The 24,827-nt window shown below is 46.2% G+C and overlaps 1 protein-coding gene and 1 long non-coding RNA gene across 2 annotated transcripts in view; both read left to right on the plus strand.

Moving 5' to 3' along the window:
* The window catches only part of METTL13 (methyltransferase 13, eEF1A N-terminus and K55), a 33,005-nt gene extending 12,570 nt beyond the window's left edge, over positions 1-20,435 (plus strand). The window contains exons 6-8 of the mRNA XM_088482179.1: positions 320-532; positions 18,452-18,583; positions 19,793-20,435. Of these exons, the coding sequence (XP_088338305.1) occupies positions 320-532; positions 18,452-18,583; positions 19,793-20,067 (620 nt within the window). The 3' untranslated portion in view covers positions 20,068-20,435. The remainder of the gene's footprint in view (positions 1-319; positions 533-18,451; positions 18,584-19,792) is intronic.
* On the plus strand, positions 5,060-6,302 carry LOC148540793 (uncharacterized). Its single transcript, XR_015880172.1, has 3 exons — positions 5,060-5,151; positions 5,589-5,897; positions 6,199-6,302. It is a non-coding gene; the product is annotated as an uncharacterized LOC148540793 (long non-coding RNA).
* Positions 20,436-24,827: the final 4,392 nt, after the last annotated feature.

The following is a 24,827-nucleotide window of genomic DNA, read 5'->3' on the forward strand; positions in this document are numbered from 1 at the left end:
TTTTGTTTGTGGCTATACACCGAGCATATGTAATTTATGATGCGCAAATAGGCATATGGTCAGCTCTGGATCACCCTCCGTGTACACTTATTTTGAATAAGCGGAGGACAGAGTTCACCATTTATCTTACTTTGTGTCAATCAATACTGTTCTCTTTAATATAAATGTTTAACACCATATTGTGGTAGTAGGGAACTAGAAGAAGAGCAGTATAACACAAATGTGGCATATATAGTATGTCTCTATTTGGGAGTTTTAATATGTTCCAAATATTTTTGTTAATGTTCAGTCTTTCATTAATGATTATATTCTATTACAGGCCACCGCATATCGGTTTTGATAGTAGGGCTGGGTGGAGGCAGTTTATCACTCTTCATCCATGACTATTTTCTGGGCTCACAAGTGGAAGCTGTTGAAATTGATCCCTCTGTATTGGACGTGGCATGTCTTTGGTTTGGCTTCTTTCAAGATGAGCGCATGAAGGTACACCTTGCTGATGGCCTAGTTCATATAAATGACCTGGCGGACAAAGGTAAGTATTCTGTTATTCTGGAAAGGTTTCTGTTTGCATCAGTTTACTAGCATTACATTTATTGCAAGTCTGTCACTGTGCAAACTTCTACTCTCCTTTCCAGCATCAATATGAAGCTGTAAATATTGTCGTCTGTATAACTGAGGCGTGGTTTAGTGTTACATGGAGGTGGACGTAACTCTGCTTATACTTTACTTAAAATTTAGACTGTTTTCTTTTTAATATAATTTTTCTTCTTCAGGGTCCATAGGAGGATCCTCATGGATACCATGGGGTGTGTGTGGTTGGAGTGATCCAGGCACCAAACAGTTAAGCTTTTAGTGCTGAATAGGATCAGTCGCACCTTTGATAACAGGAGGACCTCTTTAGCAGTCCCAGGCTTTTAATTTTATGACTTATTTTATTTTTACTACAGCGCAAGCAGCGCTAGGCGTCCTACTGGACGCCTGTGCTGCTGCTCCATCTACATCCGCCTGCGCTGCCACATTGGTAACTGGTCCAGTGATTTCGGCGGCGCCACAGGGGACCCAGGACTGCAGCGGAGATGCAGGTATAGGTATATCTTTATACTTTCTGTGGTTTAAATCCAAGGTGCAATAAGAAATAGGTTGATTCTCAGGTCCAGTGTGTATATCTTAGACAAACTCCTTCTGTATCCTTAACATGTTTCTCCTCACATGGTGGCTTTCTCAAAAAGGCAGAGAGAGCCTCCATGTTTGTCTAAGATATACACTGAACCTGAGAATCAACCTGTTTCTTATTGCACCTTGGATTTAAACCACAGAAAGTGCAGACATTCCATTTGAGGGTGAGAATACAAGTGCCAGACTTGGGACTCCGCTGCTCTGTTTGCCCCTCACCTGATTACAATTATTATGGAAGCCATTATTAGAGGGTGCATGCTGTGTATCTGAGAGCGAATACCCAGTCGCTGTATTAAGAACATTGTTGTTCCACTGCAATTTATTGCGAATATGGACCCTGCTCTCATTACTTTGTTGGAGACACTGGGCAACTGCTGGAATACGCTGGGTCTCCTGACAGAGAGGTGCACAGTTTGTCTGGTGCGTACGGATGATCTGGACGCGTCAGCTCACTCACACATACAGCCTAATTAGTGAGGAGCTGGATCATTTCCTGTATTATACTAATCCAGGATTGTGATTATATGAAATCCACTCAGGACACACTTCTAAAAGATCCTTTTTATAGAATATCACTAGATCTTTAATACAGTAACGTATTAACTGCTGCAACATTGTCTGCTACAATATAGAATCATTGTGGCTACATAAATATCAACTTTCCATAATTTGAAACAACACAGGCACCTATTTGTTTAGTACCGTGTGGAATCAGGATATATAGGCCATCTTTTAGGCCCCTGCTGAGATTCATTTTACTGTTTGGATATTTAATCTGTACATGTGAATGTTTTTTTAGGATATGTGTATTTTGTATTTTTATTGTGATTAAAATAGGTTATTAATCCTTATTTCCTTGTGTCTGATGAGCGCCACCTCACACCATTTATTTGTTCTGATTTGATAGAGAGAAGATTGGCATAGCTTCTTGTGTAGGTGTGCAGCTCTGCTGAAGCTGCTGGTCTTAGAGGGTTTGGGTCCAGTCTCCCTGTATGCCTCTCCCCAGGGGCCAGGTTATATAGTGCTCAAATCCTACCAACCTATGTGCTTGTGTAGTTGATTCAGAGCCCATTGTAATTATATTTATATGCATTGTATGTGACTTGTGCTAGCTCTGCTGTGGTGATACACTTTAACTTTCTGACTGTCCGTTATTCCTACCACTGGTGTTTCTCCTTAATCCTCAAATACCAGGTGTGTAGGGGTTCAATAGTACTTCACATTTGCTTGTACTTGTGAAGGCTGTCACTTTGCATTGTTAGCTTTACACTTATTGTGTGCTATGTACTGCCTATGTCTTCTGTATATAAGGATAAACATGAGGCTGAGGCCCCTGTGCTGATTTCATGCAAATCCTGTCTTACTGGCTTGTCCCTTCAGGATTCTATACAGGATGGTTTGTATACTAATTGTTATAGATTTACTCACCAGTTCACATTACCAGCCCCGGTATATGAGCCACCCTGGGTGTCGTCCTTATCCCAGGTTACGAGGCAGCTAGTGGATCGTTTATCAACTCCCATGCTGCCTCCTACTATGGGGTATGCATAGCTGTTACAACCTATAATGTCTGTACACCCTGTGCAGTCTCCTTGGATGGATGTTTATGCCCATCTGAATATGGCTCAAACATCTGCCGCCTCTAAGCAAAAGTTACAGGCGGGCAGACCATTAGCCACCAAAGCACATAGGCGGACTCTATTTTCCTCTCAGTCCACCCAGCTTTCGGATTCGGACAAATCATCTGAGGAGGCAGATGACGCACTAGGTTCTCTCTGTTACTGCTTTAGTGAGGGCTGTTAAATCAATCCTGAATATAGAGGATGATGAACCGGCCCCTAAACCTAAAACCCCGTAGTTTAAACTTCAGAAGGTAGTTAAGGCTGAATTCCCTCAATCCGAACAGCTCACTGAGGTCATGGGAGAAGCTTGGGGTACTCCAAGCGATTCCATGTCCCAAAAAGACTAGCATCTTTTTACCCTCTCCCTACTAAGTGTCACAACCCGTAATAGAGACCCCAGAATCAGACCCCGGCACTTACCGCTCAGGACGCTGCGGCGTGGTACTCTGCTTCTCTGGTCTCTCCCTCCGCTCCCCGCTGGCTCCTGCATTCTGCCCGTGGTCGCTAGTCCGGCGTCTCACACGTGGGTTCAGCCGCGGGTCTCCGGTCCATGGGCGCTGCCATCTTGGATTGCCCATGTGACTCGATCTCCTCCAATGAACTTGCTTCTCCTCCTCTCCCTGCACTTCCTATAAAAGGATCTCCACTGCTCTCACTAGTTGCCAGTGCAATAAGTCTCTTAGTTTAACTAGTGAGTCTCCTCATTGTGCTCCCTAAAGGTAATTTCTACCTTCTAGTGACTATTGCTCTAAACTGCTCCCTAGCCCGCTCCAAGTAGCCTCCATGCTACCATCGTTCACCTCACGGCTCCCTAGCCGCTCCAAGTAGCCTCCGTGCTACCATCGTTCACCTCACGGCTCCCAGCCACTCCGAGTAGCTTCTGTGCTACCATCGTTCACGGCTCTCTAGCCGCTCCAAGTAGCTTCCGTGCTAACGTCGTTCACCTCACGGCTCCCTAGCCGCTCCAAGTAGCTTCCGTGCTACCGTCGTTCACCTCACGGCTCCCTAGCGGCTCCGAATAGCTTCCGTGCTACCATCGTTCAACCTCACAGCTCATAGCCGCATCAAGCCACTGTCCACCGTACGGCTCCTAGCCGCATCAAGTAGCTCCCGTGCTACCACCAATCACCCTACGGTTCCCAGCTGCACCGAGTACCTCCATCGTCCTTCTCCTGGCATCCTAATTGCACTCAGCGGTTCCTAAGTTGCCATCTTTTCCTCAGCACCATCGCGACAACATCTGCACAATCCTGTGCTGTTAAGATTCTCTATTTACTATCCTCACTCTCCCGTAGTTCCTTCTGGCCTAGTATACCTTTTCATGCATAGGAACTTTATCAAACCTAGTCTCCTCCAGAGAGCATCTGAGTTGAATAGAATTAGTTCAAGACCCAGCCCGGGAACACAGTCTCAAGAATCCACATCCGTGACACTAAGGCCCTCATTCAGACCCACTCGCAAGCGGGCGCACGTACGTTAGGCGTACGTACAAAAATATTTAAATTCAATGGCTCGCTCGTATTTTCGTTCGCATCTAAAATTCCTCCCAAAACTCTGACGACCCCTCCTCTAACTAACGAGCGTACGAAATAGCGAGCGTACATCCCCGAAATGGCTTGAAAGGAACGCACGCACAAGTATAAACAGGAAGTGGCCTTGTCAGATGTCGATTACCTGCTCCTTTATTCTGCCTACCTCCATCAATCGTATCATGCCAATCAATGTATCAATTAGCTTAATTGTTTGTTTTTTTCAACACAATGCAAGAAACTTTACTCTTGTCCGTGTTTGTGTTTACCCGCAGAATACGTACGGATGAAACATTCGCTTTTATTGTTCAAAAAACATGTGAACCACAATTAAACAATTGTACTATTGCTGTGGATCCCCGCATATTTCCCTGGGTTCATTTCTTTATTTAAATTTGCTTACGCATGTCACTGCATCAAGCCTATCATAACTCTCCAGAGATTTCTGGCCCTGTCGAACACATGACTCATACACTAACCAATAAAATTGCTCCTGTTAATTTCCAAAATACATTAGCCAATCAGAAAATTTTTACACACTTTATCAAAAATGATTTTTAAGAAAAACACCATTGCCATCATGAGAGCCTCCGCATTCACCAGGCGCGAGCTGCTGGTGCTTACGGAGGTCATGGATCGCCGGATCACCAGCCAGCCTCAACCCATGACCAACCGGCAGAAGCGCTCCGCGTATGCGGAGGCACGGTCCCGCCTGCGGTCCTTCGGCTCACGCCGCAACATCGGGCAGCTGGAGCGCAGGTGGTCCGACCTGCAACGGCGAACGCCCCGCTTGCTGGCATGCTTTCGCATGCAGATCCTGGCAAGTAAGTGTTATGTATTGTGGTTTTAATGTTTGTGTTTGTGGGGCAAACTGCGTGTGCATGTTTTCCTGTCTGTTCTATTTATTATTTGTACTCATCTGCGTGTGCATGTTTTCCTGTCTGTTCTATTTATTATTTGTACTCATATCTGCGTATGCATGTTTTCCTGTCTGTTCTATTTATTATTTGTACTCATATCTGCGTGTGCATGTTTTCCTGTCTGTTCTATTTATTATTTGTACTCATATCTGCGTGTGCATGTTTTCCTGTCTGTTCTATTTATTATTTGTACTCATATCTGCGTGTGCATGTTTCCCCTCTATTTCTGATTTATTAATTCTACTGCTATTTGGCTTATTTGTTGTTTTTTTTTATTTTTTTTTAGTTTGGTTGCCCGGATTTGTCCATAAACTAAACGCAATTTCTTTGACATATTTTAGGGGGACAGGCAAGACTCCGCCGTCACCGTCCGTCCAGACGGCGTTCCCGGCCACTATCCCCAACCCCCAGCCAACACTCCACCCCAAATCTTTCCCCTATTCCCCACTCCTCCCCATCCTTCCCAGACCCTCTCCCGGAAATGTCGGGCCTCCTTCCCCTCCGTCCCACTTCCCCCTCTCCTCCACCCACCCCTCTTCCAATTACCCCCTCCCCGGAGTCCATCATAACTCCTCCCCATTCTTTGGGTAATGACGGATCCTCCGAGGAGGATCATGGAGGTTTTCCCGGAGCTCCCGTTTTGTCTCCCGGTATGTTTTTTTTTTTTTTTTTTTTAAAGCACAAACTGTTTGTATGTAATCATGTGTCGTGCCTTTCTTCGTGTTTTTGTGGCTTGACTTTTGGTGATTGTGAAGGTTTGCCTTTACCTCTTCCTGGTGATTTAAACATACACATATCATACCTGTGGGAATTTGTACCTAGGCCTTGTATTTTTGCCAGCCCCCCCTTTTTTTTTTTTGGTTTGGGTTTAGGAGTGATTTGGTTGTGTTTTTTTTTTTTTATGTGGATTCCCTATTGTTGTATTAACCCACACACTTTTCTCACCCACAGAGGAACAGAGGCGTCGGCAAGAGGTGGCGGATGTTGTGGGGCAGATGCGCCAACATGTCATCGGCATTCTGGTGGCCCTCGACCGGCTGTCTGGCCTCCTTCGGCAGTAGTTTTTTTATTTTTGTTATATTTTCCAATTAAATTTATTAAGACAAATATACGTTGTGGCTCATTTTTAAAAACCCAAACCAAGATAGTTTAGCATGACATAAGTAGACTGTTCCTGCAAGGATTTCCCTTTTTTAAAAGTTAGATTGTGTTTTGTCTTTGTATGTCAAACAGACACAAGAAACACATAACAGTAACAATGTCATTTCCCTTTTTGGGTGTAGTGTCAATTACATATTTCTACATTTTCCAGGTTCCTACTTGGTGCGCAAGCTGCTTAGGCCAATCTTACAAATCCCAAGGTTGGGCCAGGCTTCCTTTTGGTGTGGATTGGGAAGCTGAAAACATATTTCAGTTTAGCTCAACTGGCGTCAGTACTGGTTTACCCCTTAGTCAAATGTAACTTGTGTTAACCTGGTTACACTTGCTGTTAACGTCCCAAAAAAGGAAGACCATTTCACTCTCCAAACATTTATTCACAACATAACAGAGAAAACAAAGTGGTCACTCCCAAAAAAAAAACACAGTGATAAATTCAAATACAACACATACCAAGAAATAATTAAATAAAAACACAAAATCAAGAACTGGTTGACGAAGGACCATGCCAACATGATTCCACAAACATGGCGTTGCGATATGGGTTCCAGACTATATGCCCAAAAGGACCAGATCCAGGTTTGGTAAGGGTAGCAGGAAGTAGTGAGCGTTGGAGTGCCAAAGATTATGTGAACAAACAGAAGATGGTGAGAAAAAATAAATAAATTAGATGTTCGCAAACAAACACAAACACATTAGGTATAAACACTGGAGTTTTGTTCAAACTTACCTAAAAAATCTGGCCACCACATCATCGCGTATGGCCCCCCCACATACTGACCTTCGACCAACCTCGGGGGGGCCATCCTGAGGTAAGGCATCCTCTGGCTGCATTGGGACACCACTCCTTATGGCAATGTTGTGAAATATCCCACACAGGACCACAATTTTAGACACCATATCCGGCACATACATGAGCTCGCCACCAGAGCGGTGGAGGCATCTGAATCGGCCTTTTAAAAGGCCGATACAGCGCTCCACCACTTGCCTGGTGGCTGTAAGTGCGGAATTATACGCACTTTGTGGCCCTGGTGTGGGAGCCAAATAAGGAGTGAGCAGCCAGGACATGCAAGGGTATCCACTGTCTCCTGTGAACAAAAATAGACCACATCAGGAACACTGTGTATGAAGCTTAACATTGTTATGTACTAAAGGTCTCCACTTACCCAGAAGCCACGCATCACCAGCTTGTAGGTTGGTTAATTTGTGCCATATCCCTGATTGCCGGATGACGAAGGAGTCATGTGCACTTCCTGGTAATTTTGCATTCAGGGACAGGATCTGGAGGGAGGCATCACATACCACCATTACATTCAGGGAGTGATAGTGTTTCCTGTTTCTAAATATTGCCTCCAGCCGTGCTGGAGGCTGAAGTGGTATGTGAGTACCATCCACAACCCCTATGATGTGTGGGAAGCCAGCTATTTGGTAAAAATTGGCCTTGGCCACACTAAGGGCACCCATATCCAAAGGCATTTTAATAAAATGATGGAGGTGCTTGAAAAGTGCCTCCATCACTGCCCTCAGGATCCGGGAAAAGGAGGATTGGGAGATGCCCGCCACTATTCCCACCGTTGTTTGAAACGATCCTGAGGCACAGAAATGTAACACCGCCATAAATTGCGTCAGTGGTGGTATTGCTGTTGGACTGTCAATTTGCCGCTCAAGATCACTTTCTATTAATGAGAGAGTGTCTATGATGATTTTGGGAGGTAGACGGTGGCGTCTTAAAACCTCATCATCGGGCATTCCAAAAAGGGTGACACGTGTTCGAAATATCTGGGGCCTTGCATGCCTACGATGCCTACGCCTGGGACGAGTTTGAGGTTGGTCGTCTTCCGGGAGCAGGGCCAGAACAATTCGCCCCAGATCTACCTGAAATTCAAAGTTTACAATGTAAGGCTTTTGAGCCACCCCAAAAGTAACAAAAAACAACTTAGCTTTCTGATACCATCCATAGCTGCTTACATGCCGGGGTATTGTCATGATACGTATAAACTGTAAAAAAGCCAAAAATGAGACATCAAAAATTTAGAGGGTGAATTTTTGTTTTTCAAATTGTTGCAAGCCAACACAGAAAATAGCCGAAACACACATTTGGCCATCGATGAAAACGACATTGCACACCGTACATCAAATAGGGTTCAAATGGACCCCAAAAATGGAAAAGGGAAAAGCAAAACTGGTTTACATGATGAATAAGCCGCCAAAAATGCGTTAATTAGTTCGCAAATGCAAGTCACTACACCAACAGTCAAAAATGCGGTAATTAATTCGCAAATGCAAGTCACTACACCAACAGTCAAAAATGCGGTAATTAATTCGCAAATGCAAGTCACTACACCAACAGTCAAAAATGCGGTAATTAATTCGCAAATGCAAGTCACTACACCAACAGTCAAAAATGCGGTAATTAATTCGCAAATGCAAGTCACTACACCAACAGTCAAAAATGCGGTAATTAATTCGCAAATGCAAGTCACTACACCAACAGTCAAAAATGCGGTAATTAATTCGCAAATGCAAGTCACTACACCAACAGTCAAAAATGCGGTAATTAGTTCGCAAATGCAAGACAAAAAATGGACTTACCCAACTCGAATATATAAGATTTCCAAAAAAAAGGTCTTTGGGTCCGAAAGCCAAAACAAACTAAAAAAGATGAAATTAGTGTTAAAAAAATTAGCTAACCAAAAAACAGAAGTAGACACCAATTGGCCACAAATTAGACTGCACAAAACTTACCAAATCAGGAAAGGATGTGGAAAAAAGGAAAAAAATGCGAACGGAAAAACAAAAGAACTGTAGCAAAACCAAACAAAAAACCAACTCTGCCAAATCCTCCAACCGCAAACAACCAAATCCAAACAACTTAACCGCCAACAATCCAACAACCCCACCTCGACTCCACACACACCAAGCCATAAATAGTGTTTATTTTCCCGCACAAATTAAGGATGAATCATAGGGACGCACAATCAATGATGCGGCCGCAAACAAAGGACGCATGTATAAATACGTCACGAAATCACATTGAATTTCTGGTTGATTTCATTCTGGAAGCAGAAACATGGCTTCAGACCAGGGAAACAATGGCCAAAAATCCGGCGGTAAGGCCTTCATGCATTTTGTCTCCATGATTATTTTAAAACAAATATATTGGTCAAGTTGTGAAGTGGCTAAATCTGCATATTTACCCAAATAGGTGAGGAGGATGACATGGAAGAGACTGCTGGCCCCAGTCAACCCGCCAAAGCTGCCAAAAAAAAAAGGCAGCCACATTTCACAAGCAAGGAGATGGAGGTTTTGATCCAGAAGTGCGTTGACATCCTGCCCCAGGCAGCCAGGAATATGAGCCAAAGCCAGAAGTGGAGAATGTGGGAGGAGGTCGCCGTTGCTGTCAATAGGGTGGGTGATTATGTCCGTCTAGCCCGGGATGTCAAACGGCGGTAAGTAAACACTTTCCCATCCTATAAACAAACCCCATTGTAAAAAAAAGGATAATGGTTCCAATTTCATTCCACAGATGGGCAGACTTCAAATATCGTCTCAAGCAAAAACTTGCCGACAGGGCTAGGCATGCAAGGGGGACAGGTGGGGGTCCCACCCCTGTGTCATTGGAGTTGACAGACTTAGAAGAGCTGGCACAGGGGTGTGTGCAGGCTGTGGAGGTGTTTGGCGTGTCCAACATGGATACGGACATGCCAGACTTTGCGGCTCCTCATGTTGGCCAAGGTAAGTCTTGTGATGTCACCAACTCTGAAATGCTATTGTGCCAATATGTAGATTCTAATGTGAGTCTTTTCGCAATTTTCCTAACAGAGACAGAGGCGGATGAGTCTGCTCCAGAGGGGAGCCTTGGCCGCAGAATTTCTGCTGGCTCTGCAGGGGAGGAACCAGTACATCCGGCTGAGGACCCTGCAGAAGCCAGTCCAGGGCGTGCCCCCTCGCAGGCAGTGGGCCTCCTCACAGAACTCAATTTTAAATCGGATTGCCATACGGAGATTCTGCAGAGGATGGACGCCAGTCTGATACGGGTGGCTGAGGCCCTGGAGCAAAATGCTGCGGCCAACGTGACCATTGGTCAGGCCCTGGCGGAAAATACCAGGGCCAACATCCGCATCGCCGATGCCCTGGAGCAGCTCGTTCGCCAGCACATGGTGGAGCCGACCTCCCTTCCTGCCGGAACATCCGGATCCTCCACCTCTGGCACAACATCAGCCAATCCTCCAAATGTGCCTAGCCCTGTGCCTAGTCCAGAGGCCACAACATCTGCCTCTGGACAGGCCAGCCCGATGGCATCCCGGACCCGGTCTGGCGCCCACCCTCACCCAGCCAAACGGGCGAGAAAACGGTGACAGCAATGGCGACTTTTCCCACACTCCTTCTGTGCTTGGCTCATATTCCTTTCTGGTCAAAACTTCCCTCTCCTTTCTTGTGAAATGTTTTTACATTTTGTATTTACGCTTATGTTAGCAGTTATGGTTTTTTTTTTTTTTGAACAAATATCTTTGCCACAAAAAAAGGCAACAAAATATTAGGCCAATTTGTTTGTGTTTAAACAATAAATTAAAAACAAAAAAATGAGATTGTATTGTGACATTATTGTACAAATGGGTTACATTTAATCCTGGCCCTAAAGGCAAAAACTGACCCTCTTAAAAAAAAAAAAAGGCCTCTTTAAGGAACGTTTAAAAAATCACATAGCGATGCAAATTCCACAGTAAACCAAAAAAAAGGGGAGCTAATTAAAAGATGATGACATTATTGTTACAATAGGCCATAACCAACAAATTGTGGCCAAAATAAAACCCCAAAAATGTACGCTAATTGATTGTGTAATCATGACATTAGCAGCTCTGATTTCCACCTGCGTACGCTTTTGTGCTATCCCAATAAACTGCTTTCCAAACACATACCAAGCCGGTTTTCAATCCAACACTAATTACTTTACTGACCAGCCGCGATTAATCGCAGCACCATCGTTGAGTCCCGGGACGGAGGAGAAGGCCATCGCCAATGTGGTCGACTAATCCTGACCCTAAGCTGTGCGAGCATTTTGAAGGGAAAGCGGATGTTCCAGTGACGTATGAGACGGTCCGAACACATTTGACGTTCGCATCTGCTAATGTATGTACGCCCCAAAAACGCCTCGCCACGCCTGCGTTTTTTCATCTCCACCCCCGTCAACACCCAAAAACGCCCTGTTCTGTCAATCACATTTGACATGTCACTTCCTGTACGCTATTTTAGGAACGAGAGAAAAAAAACTCGCAATCTGCCGTACGCACATGCGCAGTGTAACACCGACGCATGCGCGGTTAGTCAACATCGGAACGCAACGAGCGTACTGTTGTTAACGTGCGGCTCTGAATGAGGGCCTAAGGTGTGTAATAAGTTGTAAGTCCCTCCCACTGTTGATTCGCATGTTGCACGCTTAGTTATAAACTCTACGCTACCATTACCGTCTACATCCTCTCTTAAGGAAACCACGTATAGAAAGTTAGAATGTCAGTCTACTCACTTTCTGGCGCTATCACTAGGCCAGCTATGGCTGCGGCTTGGGTGGCTAAGGTAGGATGGGCAGGGGCACTGGAAGAGAGCCTGCCATTAGACGCTACCAGGGAACAACTGGCCTATATCTCCCGTATTCAGGAAGCGGCTCTTATTTGGGAGAAGCTGTGTTGGATACTGGACCTCTTTGCCTCTCAGGCATCTGCGGCTTCGGTAGTCGCACGCCGGGTCCTTTGGCTACGGTCCTGGAAGGCGGACCTGGGATCCAAGAAGGCACTCGAATCCTTACCCTTCTCTGGAGACATGCCGTTCGGTGAAAAATTGGACAAGATTGTGGCTACAGTGGCATCCTCTACATCTGCCTTTCTGCCATCAGCAATTGTCTCTAAGACTAGGCTGTCCTATTATCGGTCCTTTCACCCCCAGGGTAAAGCAAGAGGACAGTCTTTTCCCAGGCTGTCCAAGACCACCAAACCGTGAGTCAAGCAGCCTTGGTCGGCCAGACGTCCAGTTTCTAAGCCTGACGACAAACCTCTGGGGGATCCCACGATGGGAGGCCGACTTCTTCAATATTCCGACTCTTGGTGTCAAACAACAACAGACGCCTGGGTCCAAGAAGTGGTCTCTCGGGTACGCCCTCACTTTCTTGAGGCGTCCTCCCTAGCAATTTTTTTGTACAGGTCTCCCATCAGACCCTGTCCAAAGCCCTGGCCTTCCAGGAGGCCAGTCACTCCCTGCTGCATTCAGGGGTGATTAATACCGGTTCCTTCGGCTCAGAGAGGAACTGGTTTTTATTCCACTCTCTTTTTGATTCAGAAGCCGATGGGTCTGATCAGTCTATTCTGAATCTCAAACCCCTCAACAAATTTATCAGAGTGCCCAAGTTTTGCATGGAAACTTTACGATCAATTGTCCTGGCAATGGAGCCTCAGGATTTCATGGTTTCTCTGGACATTCAGGATGCATGCCTGCATGTACCGTATATACTCGAGTATAAGTCGACCCGAATATAAGCCAAGGTACCTACTTTTACCCAACAAAACTGGGAAAACTTACTGACTCGAGTATAAGCCTAGTGTGGGAAATGGCAGCAGCTGGTAGTGCCCCCAGTAGTAATTCCCCCTGGTTGTGCCCCCAGTAGTAATTCCCCCTGGTTGTGCCCCCAGTAGTAATTCCCCCTGGTTGTGCCCCCAGTAGTAATCCCTCCTGGTAGTGCCCCCAGTGGTAATCCCCCCTTTCAGTGCCTCCAGTAGTAATCCCCCCCTGGTAGTAGCCCCAGTAGTAATCCCCCCTTTTAGTGCCCCCTGTAGTAATCCCCCACTGGTAGTGCCCTCTGTAGTAATCCTCCCCTGGTAGTTCCCCCAGTGGTAATCCCCCCTTTTAGTGCCCCCTGTAGTAATCCCCCCTTTTAGTGCCCTCTGTAGTAATCCCTCCTGGTAGTGCCCCCAGTGGTAATCCCCCCTTTCAGTGCCTCCAGTAGTAATCCCCCCCTGGTAGTAGCCCCAGTAGTAATCCCCCCTTTTAGTGCCCCCTGTAGTAATCCCCCACTGGTAGTGCCCTCTGTAGTAATCCTCCCCTGGTAGTTCCCCCAGTGGTAATCCCCCCTTTTAGTGCCCCCTGTAGTAATCCCCCCTTTTAGTGCCCTCTGTAGTAATCCCCCCCTGGTAGTGCCCCCTGTAGTAATCCCCCCCTTGTAGTTCCCCCAGTGGTAATCCCCCCTTTTAGTGCCCCCTGATAATGCCCCCTGGTAGTGCCCCCTGTAGTCACCGCCCCCTGGTAGTGCCCCCTGTAGTCCCCCCCCCCCCTAGTAGAGAGAGACGTGAAAAGAATAAATAAAAAATAAACACTTACCTTAAACTCCCGCTCCTGGTCCCGCCGCTGTACGCTCCTCCGGCCGCTTTGCATGGGAGAGACGTCGTCATGACGACGTGTCTCCCATCACCCACTGCGGGAGCCGGAAGATGGCTCCCGCAGTGGGAGCAGCAGCTGCCGCTGAGAGTCTGACAGACTCTCAGCGGCTGCTGATTACACCAAACACGCAGCTGCCGGCTCCGGCGGCTGTGTGTTTGGCAGTGTGTAGCGCTGACCGAACTCCGTCCGGTCAGCGCTACACTTGACTCGAGTATAAGCCGAGGGGGTACTTTTTCAGCACATTTTTTGTGCTGAAAAACTCGGCTTATACTCGAGTATATACGGTACCTATTACTCCAACCCACCTGCGGTTCCTATGGTTTGCTGTTCTGCAGCAACATTACCAGTTTCGGGCACTACCCTTTGGTCTGTCAACAGCCCCTTGGGTCATAATCAAAATAATGGTGGTTATGGCAGCACACCTCAAAGAATCCTGCCATACCTAGACAACCTCTTAATCTTGGCACACTCACCGGTTATGTTACTATACAATCTACAGCTGACCGTGGACTGCCTGCAAATACACGGCTATATCATTAATTGAAAAAAGTCCTCCTTTTCTCCGACACAGCGTATGATACATCTGGGGGCACTCCTAGATTCTCGAATACAGAGGATCTTTCTACCAGCAGACAAGATTTTGAAACCTACAATTTGCGTGTGCGCAGCTTGTTCCACAATTGGAGGGTATCCATTCACTCATTCGATAAGATGGAATACACCCAGTTCCACTCCAGGCCTCTGCAACAACTGATTCTCTCTCGGTGGAACGAACAGCATCATTTGATCTGGTCCCAGACGATCCTCCTCTCCGGAGGTTCAGCTTTCCCTCTCATGGTGGCTACAGACACCCCTACTGGATTCCAGATTGGGAACTTCAAACGACAAATGCCAGCCTTCGCGGATGGGTCGCGGTAGTCTGTTGTCATTCCTTTCAGGGACAGTGGACAGCAGTGTACAGAGCACTCACTCAGGCGCAGGATCTCCTCCACGGCAGGCCAGTCCAGATCCAGTCCAACAACGCAACTGCAGAAGCCTACCTCAACCATCAGGGAGGCACGCAAAGTCGAACAGCCATGTGGGAAGTGGCAAACATTCTTGTCTGGGCCGAAGGTCATCTCCCAGCAATCTCGGCAGTATTCATTCCAGGAGTCCTCAACTGGGAAGCGGACTTACTAAGCTGTCAGGACATTAACGCCGGTGAGTGGGCTCTCCACCCGGATGTCTTTCAACTCCTGGTGGATAAATGGGGCCTGCCAGATGTAGACCTCATGGCCTCACGTCACAACCACAAGGTCCCCAGGTATGAGTCCAGGACCAGAGACCCCTCAGCCACCTCCGTGGACGCTCTCGCAGTGAGGTGGGACTTGAATCTTGCATACCTCTTTCCTCTGATCTCCCTGCTTCTGAGGGTGCTTTGAAAGTTCAAGCAAGAAGGTGGTACGGTGATACTAATAGCCCCAGGTCTGGCCCAGGCAATATTGGTTCGCCGACCTACGGAGTCTCTCCATAGGCACTCAGTTTCCACTGCCTCTACGGCAGGATCTACTAGCACAGGGTCCTTGCTGGCACCTGAACCTACCTCTTCTGTCTTTGATGGTGTGGTTCTTGAGTCATGCCTCTTAAGAGCCAAAGGTTTCTCTCACTCTGTGGTCCAGACAATGCTCAGGGCACGTAAGCCTGCCTCAGCCTGTATCTATTACACTCTTACTTTCATTGGTGCTCCCCCAGAGCCTGCAGTTTTTAGGGTCTCCCAGGTGCTTGCCTTTCTCCAGGCTGGGTTAGGCCTTGATCTCCGTCTGGCCTCCCTTAGAGTTCAGGTTTCTGCTCCGTCAATCTGGTTCCAGCAAAGGATTGCTCCACTACCTGATGTGAAAACATTCTTTCAGGGTGTCCTCCGCATTCAACCTTCTTTGTTATTTTTGTCTCTCCGTTAGCTCCCGGTGATTTGTCCTTTTGTTCTCAGGACTCTACAGGGCTCTGTCTGATTTAGCAGCGCTCTCCTGTCGCTCCCCATTTTTGTTCTTTCATCCAGACAGAGCTGTCTTCCGTACCAGGGCTGGATAACTCCCTAAAGTGGTATCCCGGTTCAATTTGAATGAAGAGATTGTGGTTCCGGCCTTCCAGTCCTCGGATCTTTCTGAAGGTGAACCTTCCTTGGATGTGGTTCATGCTCTTCAGATCTACGTGGATCGTACGAATTCCTTGAAGAAATCAGATTCTCTTTTTTTGTTGTATAGCTTTCACAAGCGAAGCTGGACAGCTAATAAATGGACTCTGGCTCGATGGCTTCGTATAATACACAAGAATATATAGGATTTCAGTCTAGCGCTGTCAGAAAACGTAAAGGAAAGACTCTTACATCAAAAAACTCTGATGAGGTATTCAAAACATGAGGTATTCCCAAGGTTCAATATATTTCAATTTCTTATCTTCATCACTTCATAGTTAGACTCTCAAAGAAAGAAGGAACAAAAAATAGTGCAATATGATGCTTCTGACGAAGGATATCTATATCCGAAACGCGTTAAGCAAGTGGGACGGTGACCAGAGGGACGTTGAGATTGGGAGAACGGTGTATCCTGTAAAGCAGTGTTCGGTATCCGGAACCGCTAACACTGCATCTCATTCCATCTAAGGATCCTACCGGTATTTCACTCACAACTGACCCTGAGATTGCATCCAATAGGTGATGCCATATGATTGTATTGTATTTGTCATATGTGAGTGCATTTATTTGGAATAAAAATTGTGTTTTATATGTGGAACATATTGCACTATTTTTTGTTCCTTCTTTCTTTGAGAGTCTAACTATGAAGTGATGAAGATAAGAAATTGAATTATATTGAACCTTGGGAATACCTCATGTTTTGAATACCTCATCAGAGTTATTTGATGTAAGAGTCTTTCCTTTACGTTTTCTGACAGCGCTGGACTGAAATCCTATATATTCTTGTGTATTGTCTGTTATTAAGAGGCGTGTAGGGAGTCTCTATAGGTATCAGTGACTGCAGCGTCGATTGCGCAGACTTCAGAACCATCTTTTGTATACACTCGATGGCTTCGTATGACAATCTTTCAGGCCTACATGCAAGTTGATCTTCCTGTTCCAAACAGGGTTACAGCTCATTCTACTCGGTCTGTGGGACACTCGTGGGTGGTTCGACGTGGCGCCTCTGCTGAGCAATTGTGCAAGGCGGCCACGTGGTCTTCCGTCCACACCTTTTTCAGGTTTTACGCCTTTGATTCCTTTGCCTCTCTGGATGCTTCCTTTGGGCGTCATATTCTCCTTTCTGCTCAGAAGCGTCCCCACCCTTAGGGAAACTGCTATGGGACATCCCCATGGTATCTCTGGGGATCCTCCTATGGACCCTGAATAAGAAATTAAGAGTTATAGTAGACTTACCTTTGTTAACTCTATTTCTTCAAAGTCCATAGGATCCACAGGGTGACACACCTGGCTTCAATGGGTATTTTTCTCTCTTGATCACTGATTCCTTCATCTTCAGGGAGAGTGTTTCTTGAGAGTAATGTTCTTCCTTCTCTTTCCAGCTCCTACCATAGGCTTGTTTACAAAACTGTCTACCTGTGGCTGGGGGCGGGGTATATGTGGAGGAGGACCAATGCATCCTGGGACCTAAAGCTTAATTGTTTGGTGCCTGGATCCCTCCAACCACACACACCCCATGGTATCCCTGTGGATCCTATGGACTTCGAAGAAATAGAAGTAGAGTTGCCAAAGTTAAATCTACCATAACGCTTTTTTTTTTTTTTTTGTATTAAAACATGTAGAGGTAGATGTACTAAGCCTTGGAGAGAGATAAAGGCCCTCATTCAAACCCGCTTGCAAGCACTATGCGCTCGCAAGCGGGTCGATGGTCGCGCATGTGCAAGCCCCGTAGCGAGTGAGACATTCACTCGCTCTGGGGTTCGCTACAAACGGGACGGCGACAGCTCATCCCGTTTTGTAGGCGGGGTGGCTGGACAAACGGAGGCGTTCCTTAAGGAACTCCTGCCGTTTGTGGGCGGCCCTACTGACATCACCAGTGATGTCAGTAGTGAGCTTCTGGCTCTGTTAGAGCCGGAAGCTCACTGGAGCTTGCGGAAGACGAGACCCTACCACAAGGGTCTTGTCGCAAGCCCGATGGTCGCGACCATCACCTGGCCGCTCGCAAAAGCTGTGGGTGGTCACCCACAGCTTAGCGAGCGGCCAGGAGGCCGGCTTTTAAAAAAGAAAAAGCGTCCGCCCTCATTCAGAGCGAGCACTCGCTTTTTGCGAACGGCTCTGAATGAGGGCCAAAGTACCAACCAATCAGCTCCTAACTCATTTTTCAAACACAGCCTGTAAACGGACAGTTAGGAGCTGTTTGGATAGTACTTTATCTCCATCCACTTTATCTCTCTCCAAGGCTTAGTACATCTCTCCCATAGTGTTACAAATGTATACATTTAATTGTAGCTTGCAAATAAAGATTAAATAACAATATAAAGTTTATAGGATGCCAACAACTTTATTAAAATGTGAGTGCTATTCTGTCACCTCCCATTTGTGAATTTTATATTACAGCTCATATTAGAGCCCAAACTTGATCTCTAAGTGTATTATTACTCTTCTTCCCAGGAGGTGCTTCATATGATGTGGTGATGTTCGATGTGGACAGCAAAGACCTTAGCCTTGGCATGAGCTGCCCACCCCCAGCTTTTGTAGAGAAAACATTTCTTCAAAATGTCAGGAAGATCCTAAAAGATGATGGTAAGGAGCCTAATATCTGTGTAGCTGTGATTCTCTTTTAAAGCAGCTCTACCAGATGTTGTGACTTTTTCACTACCCACCATTCACCTGGGCGTGCTTTTTCCTTTAGGCACAATGGTTTGTCTGACAGACTTGGTCGAAAACAGGGGCTTAATGATTCTGTGCATAGGGCGCTGCCATCAGGCAGTACACCTCTAAGGGGTCTAAGGCGCTGTGACAATTTGTATGTTTTGTTTACAATGAACAGCCCATAGCAGCCGATTCACATGTTTGGGTGGGGGTGGGGGGAGGCTGCCTATGGTGGTGCAGGGGGGGGTGTATTCCTTTCTAATCACAAGTAACTTTATCAGGAGCATAACCATGTCATAACCATATGTTTGTGGTAATGGGACAGTTTCCATATTTTCTCTTCAGTGGTGACATATATAATAGGCCTAATTTATAATTGAGAAGATCCATCTAGAATGTGCAATTTTGTTCCTTTGAAAAACCATGGTGCACTGCAGGGGGGGGCAAATTTAAAAAAGGACAGATTAATAGATGGCGTGGAGTGTGCCTTAGCTAAGTTCTAACGTGGAAAATAGTCAAGACGACGATGTCCTCCACTTCAAGTTCATTCTCTTATCCTATTGTCCTGCTCTCATTTGCAGAACAGTCCTATTTCAAGGCCCTCATCCTTCACCAGGTCTCTAACCCATGTCTCCTCTTTGCTACCTCTCCCACCTCAGTGCCCCCCTCTTTCATCTGTGCACTTGACTTTGCCACCCACATTACCTCCAAGGTAGAGTCCATTCGTCACAAGTTCTCAACTTTTCAGGCTCCACTTCACTCATCATTGCTTACTGATCTACAACAATTACTGGCCATATACATCTCTAAAATATCCGGCCAAAGAGAATCAGTACACATCACTGTGAGCACTATAAATAAACTAAAAAATATTCTATAAATAGAAGAGAAGCTGACAAATATAGTGGCTATACGATATCCTGGCGGTGACCATCCCGACGGTCACAGTACCAGCAGCGGTACCCAACTGACAAAATGCAGATGAATTTTGGTGAATTTTCTAACCCTAACCTTCGGCAGCCTAACCCTAATACCGTCGGGATTCTGCTGCTGGTACTGTGATCATTGGGATATTTGTCTAGATGCAGTCCATGACCTTATATAAACTTGTGTTTTCATTCTGTCTCATTGTTCTTCCAGGAGTCTTCATTCTGAACTTGGTGTGTCGTGACCCTGTGTTGAAGGGAAAGGTGATAAATGATATTCATGAGGTTTTCCCTTTGATTTATACACAAAACATTGAGGATGAAGTGAACGAAATCCTGTTTTGTCGCTGTATTCCTGAGCTGAGACGTACCCTTGTGGATTTAAAGGAGTCTGCAAGAAGCTTAGAGAAGCAGATCAAGAGACCTGGGATCCTCTGGGATGAAACCTATGTTCTGGCTGACATGTTTAAATCGGTGCATATAGTCTGACATTGCATCTGTACAGCCTCTTCAGTGGCCTACTTAGAAAATGAAAACACTGGAGACATTCTATAGACAATATTCATTTTTATCACAGAAAGACAGAAATGTGTGTTATGGGTAGTAATTCACATACTAAATAAAATAAAAAATAAAACGTTCTCGATTTGTTTATATATATAATATTCTAGCTGAAGTAACCGGTGTTGCCTGGCTTTAAATCTTTAAGAAGTAAAATTTTATTATGTGATGTCATCCAAATTCATCCAGTTGAAAGCCCAGAACAGGCTCCCTGGGTCACAGTTCTGTCCAGCGCACCCTGCCGTGTGGTCCGACCAGACCCCAAACACTCCATTAGGCATCCCAGACCAATTGCCACTCCTCTGTGAACAGGCTCCCCGGGTCAAAGTTCTGCCCAGCGTAAACCAATGGGAAGTCTGACCGGGGCCTCAACCTCCTAGTATTATGTCTTCGTGGACCCAGTGTTACCACTCGGTGAAGTTTTCATGCAAATCCATCCAGTGGAAGGCCCAGAACAGGCTCCCTGGGTCAAAAGTCTGCCCAGCGTACACCAGCAGAAGATCTGACCGGGACCCTAACCCCCCCCCCCCCCTAAAACTTGTCCAGGGTCCAACTGGACCACCTCGCGTTGGTTTCATCCCAATCATTGCTGGGGGTTGTCCGAATGCATAACCAGACAGACAAACAGACCAATGAGTTTATATATAAGACTAATATATATAAAGAGCCATGATCTGGCACTCATGAGGTCGCAGCATAAATCAGCCGGGTGCCCTCCACAGTAAACCTCACTGCTGAGGTAATCTGTAAATAAACTCCACAAGGCGGCACTCCGTAGTAAGAAAGACTCCAGTCACTATAGCTCATAGTGCAATGTTTCAGTGCTTTAATGCGAGCTTTTGTCAAGCCAGCATAATATGTAAAGCAAAGGTTTCACTATCTCAGTCATGCTAAAAAAAACTCTGTATTTTTAATAATTCCGTATTTCGGAATATTTGGATATGGGAGACTTAACCTGTGTAATATTAGAGATGTGCGCCAAGCCCCATGTTTTGGTTTTGTTTTTGGATCTGTATCTCCCCTGGTTTTGGATCTGGATCTTTTTCCTTGGTGTTTTTGTTTTTAGGTTTTGGAACTGTATTTTTTCCCAAAAATGATATAAACAGCTAAATCCACATAATTTGGGCCTATTTTTGTTCCTACAGTATTATTAACCTTAATAACAATCATTTTCAGGCATTTCCTTTGCATTTTTAACCACCTCACAGCTCACAATATTGATTTCACAATTTTTCACCAATATAGGTCAAAGGCTGCAGCGAGCTGGCAGGCTAAAGTAAGCAACAAAGCAGCGGCACAAACGCACTGCAGTTTAAAAAAATATAGGACATCTATGAAACATTGCCACATGGCAGACAGGATGACAGTTTAATAAACTATAATAATGTCAGTCGGCAATGCCCCAAATCGTGCAAGATGGAATTGTCCCTCCCACCCACTCTTATGTGGGATATTGAAAAGGACATGCACAGATATTTAAAAAGGACATGTACAGTTTAACAAACTAAGCACTTTAACGACTAGGACTGACACTTTCGTGGCTGAACTCCTTGGTTTCTTTGAGCCTTCACAAAACATTTTTTGGAAGGACTACCTTCAATTAGTGGTGGAGATTGCATGTGTTGGTCCAAACTGCTGGTAGCTGATTCTGGACTGCTTGTTATTAATTAACAAAGTATTATAATTTTGTTAACCAAATTGCATGAACTCGCTGCAAATGATGTAACAGGGAGGAGGTGTCTAGATGGTTAACATCCCTTCCTCTGCTAACTTTGGCTTTACAAATGGCTTGGCAAAGGTCCAAATTTGGGTGGAAATAATTCCACACAATGGAAGTGGATTTTTGGTCCTTTGCCCAGACATGGCAACAATGGGATTTTTCCCACCATGGGCAACAACTGTTGTCCGATTTACAGTTTGTACACAAACATCTTCCGCAGCAACGTTATCATCAACATCCTCATCATCCTTGTTATCGCCAACTATGTAAATATCCTCCTCATCCTCCTGGTGCATGCTTGAAAAAAATCACAAAGGACAGATCTCCCGGTAAGAGCTTTCCTTAGCTATAGAAGCATTTCCGCGTTTAGGACCCGGGAGTCCTTCTGCACATGCCTCTATATATCATATTTTGAAAATTGGTGCATATGCGATAAGCAACCAAACCTCTGAAAAAGTAATTTTCAGAGGTTTGATCACAAAATCTGCTTTGATGCATCCCCGCATTGAATCTGTCAGTATGATACTGTATAGATTAGAATGGGGACGTGTGGCTCAGTATGATGTCAGGATGGTAATAAAAGAGGTTACAAGAGTCAATGGAGAACATGACAATTGAGTGGACTTCATGTTTCATACCATACTAATTCAAAAAGGAATGTTACAATGCTTTGAAGTGACAGCTGTCGTATATTCATTGTGTATGTTATGTCAATTTGGGAACATTTGATAGTGATCTCTAGATGACACCATGGCATATTCATAAAGTTATATGTACATTAAGATGTTATTGCTTTAATTTTTTTACCCTGATCAAATCATTAAATAGTTGCTTATTACATACAGTTAGATAATTTAGGTGCCAAACAGTGGTTGCACAGTTACTCATTCCGGGTGGGATGCAGCAACGAGAGAAATGCAGTCACACCCCGAAAATGCAGGTTTACCTGCATTTCTCATATGCAATGTATTCCGGGACTTTGGTAACATCATCTTCTGATAGCGTTACACTATGGAAGCCTATGGGCTTCTATTCGGAGAGTGCTGCGAGAGGGATCCAATCGGATCCCTCCCAGCATCCCCTACGGCGCATGTGTCCTTCTGTACATGCGCAGAATGACACCAGGCCCGGAAGTCCCTCATTCGCAAACTAGAGCTTTTTCCAGAAGAGCTGTCCATTGTCATTTTCTTCATGCATACCAGCGTAATAAACGCCGGCATGCATACGTCATGCATCCCGACCTCTATGAGCAGGGCAGTTGGGCATTATAACAGTGTTTGTGTACTGACAAGACCACCTATATGTCTGACCTCTGTTGTCAATGACAGGCCAGGAAGGAGGTCACACAGAGACCCTGATTAAGAGCCGCTCGCTCTGAATCAGGGCCGGGCTATTTTTTTTTAACGGCCTCCTGGCCGCTCGCATAGCTGTGGGTGACCACCCACAGCTATAGCGAGCGGCCAGGAAGATGGTCGTGATGGTCAAGACCATCGCGACCATCGGGCTTGCGACGAGACCCTTGTGGTAGGGTCTCGTTGCCGCAAGCCCCAGAGAGATTTCAGCTCTAACAGCCAAAATCTCTCCCACTGACATCACTCGTGATGTCAGTGGGGCCAGCCCCAGACGGAGGCGTTCACATGGGAATGCCTCCGTTTGGGCAGCCACACCCCCGGCCCGCCCACCAAAGGGGGCGTGCTGTCACTCAACATCGACAGCATGCCCCCTTTGTTGCGAGACCCGGAGCGACGGAGTGCCCATCGCTATCCGGGTCTCGCACATGCGCACGACGGAGCCGGCTCTGTCGTGCGCATGTGCACTGGCTCACCATCGACCCGGTTGCGAGCGCATAGCACTCGCAACCGGGTCTGAATCAGGCCCAGAGTCCCATGATCATTACACATGGCATAAAACATGAATGAAGTGTGCTCAGTACTGAAATGCTATGTAATAAGAATTCCCATGACATCATCATGTGACAATTCATGGCTTGCCATGCAGGTGGAAGTCCACTCTTAAGCTGGGTACACAGAGGCGTCACTATGGTTGGTGTCACCCGGTGTTGTAGCTCATGGTGTCACCCCCCCCCACATGGGCCTTGTATCACACCACACGGAATCCTTAGTGCTGTTTTTGTACTATCACTAAATATATGTTAAATCTATGGGCAGCAAGAGTTTCCATTTGCAGATGGACAAGCACTCGCATTACCTCTATGGAATGCCCCTTATTCAATTCCCCCAGTAGTAGTGCCCCTTATGCAATGCCCCTATAGTTGTGCCCATTATGCAGTTCCCCCTGTAGTAGTGCCCCTTTATGCAATGCCTTCTGTAGATGTGCCCAATATGCTGTACCCCCAGTAGAGCCCCATATGCTGTACCCCCAGTAGTGCCCCTTACACAGTTCCCCCAGTAGCGCTCATTATACTTTACCACCAGTAGCACTCCTTATTCAGTGGGCCCAGTAATGCCCCTTATGTTGTGCCCCCAGTAGTGCCCCTTATACAGCATCCCCAGTAGTGCGTCTTATACATTTCTCCTTATACAGTGCCCCCAGAAGCGCCTCTAATGCAGTACGCCCAGCAATGCCCCTTATGCTGTGCCCCCAGTAGCGCCTCTTATGCAGTGCCCCAGCAATGCCCCTTAAGCTGTGCCCCCAGTAGTGCCCTTATACAGTGCCCACAGTATTGCCTCTCTTATGCAGTGCCCCCAGAAATGCCCCTTCAGCTGTTGCCCCAGTAGCACCTTATGCAGTGCCCCTTAAGCTGTACCTGGTGTGCCCCCAGTAGTGCCCTTATACAGTGCCCCCAGCAATGCCCCTTAAGCTGTGCCCCCAGTAGTGCCCTTATACAGTGCCCCCAGTATTGCCTCCCTTATGCAGTGCCCCCAGCAATGCTCCTTAAGCTGTGCCCCCAGTAGTGCCCTTATACAGTGCCTTCTGTATTGCCTCTCTTATGCAGTGGCTGTGCCCT

This window comes from Taudactylus pleione, unplaced genomic scaffold (genome assembly GCF_031769625.1).
Source record: "Taudactylus pleione unplaced genomic scaffold, aTauple2 ptg000017l, whole genome shotgun sequence".
NCBI classification, from domain to species: Eukaryota; Metazoa; Chordata; class Amphibia; order Anura; family Myobatrachidae; genus Taudactylus; species Taudactylus pleione.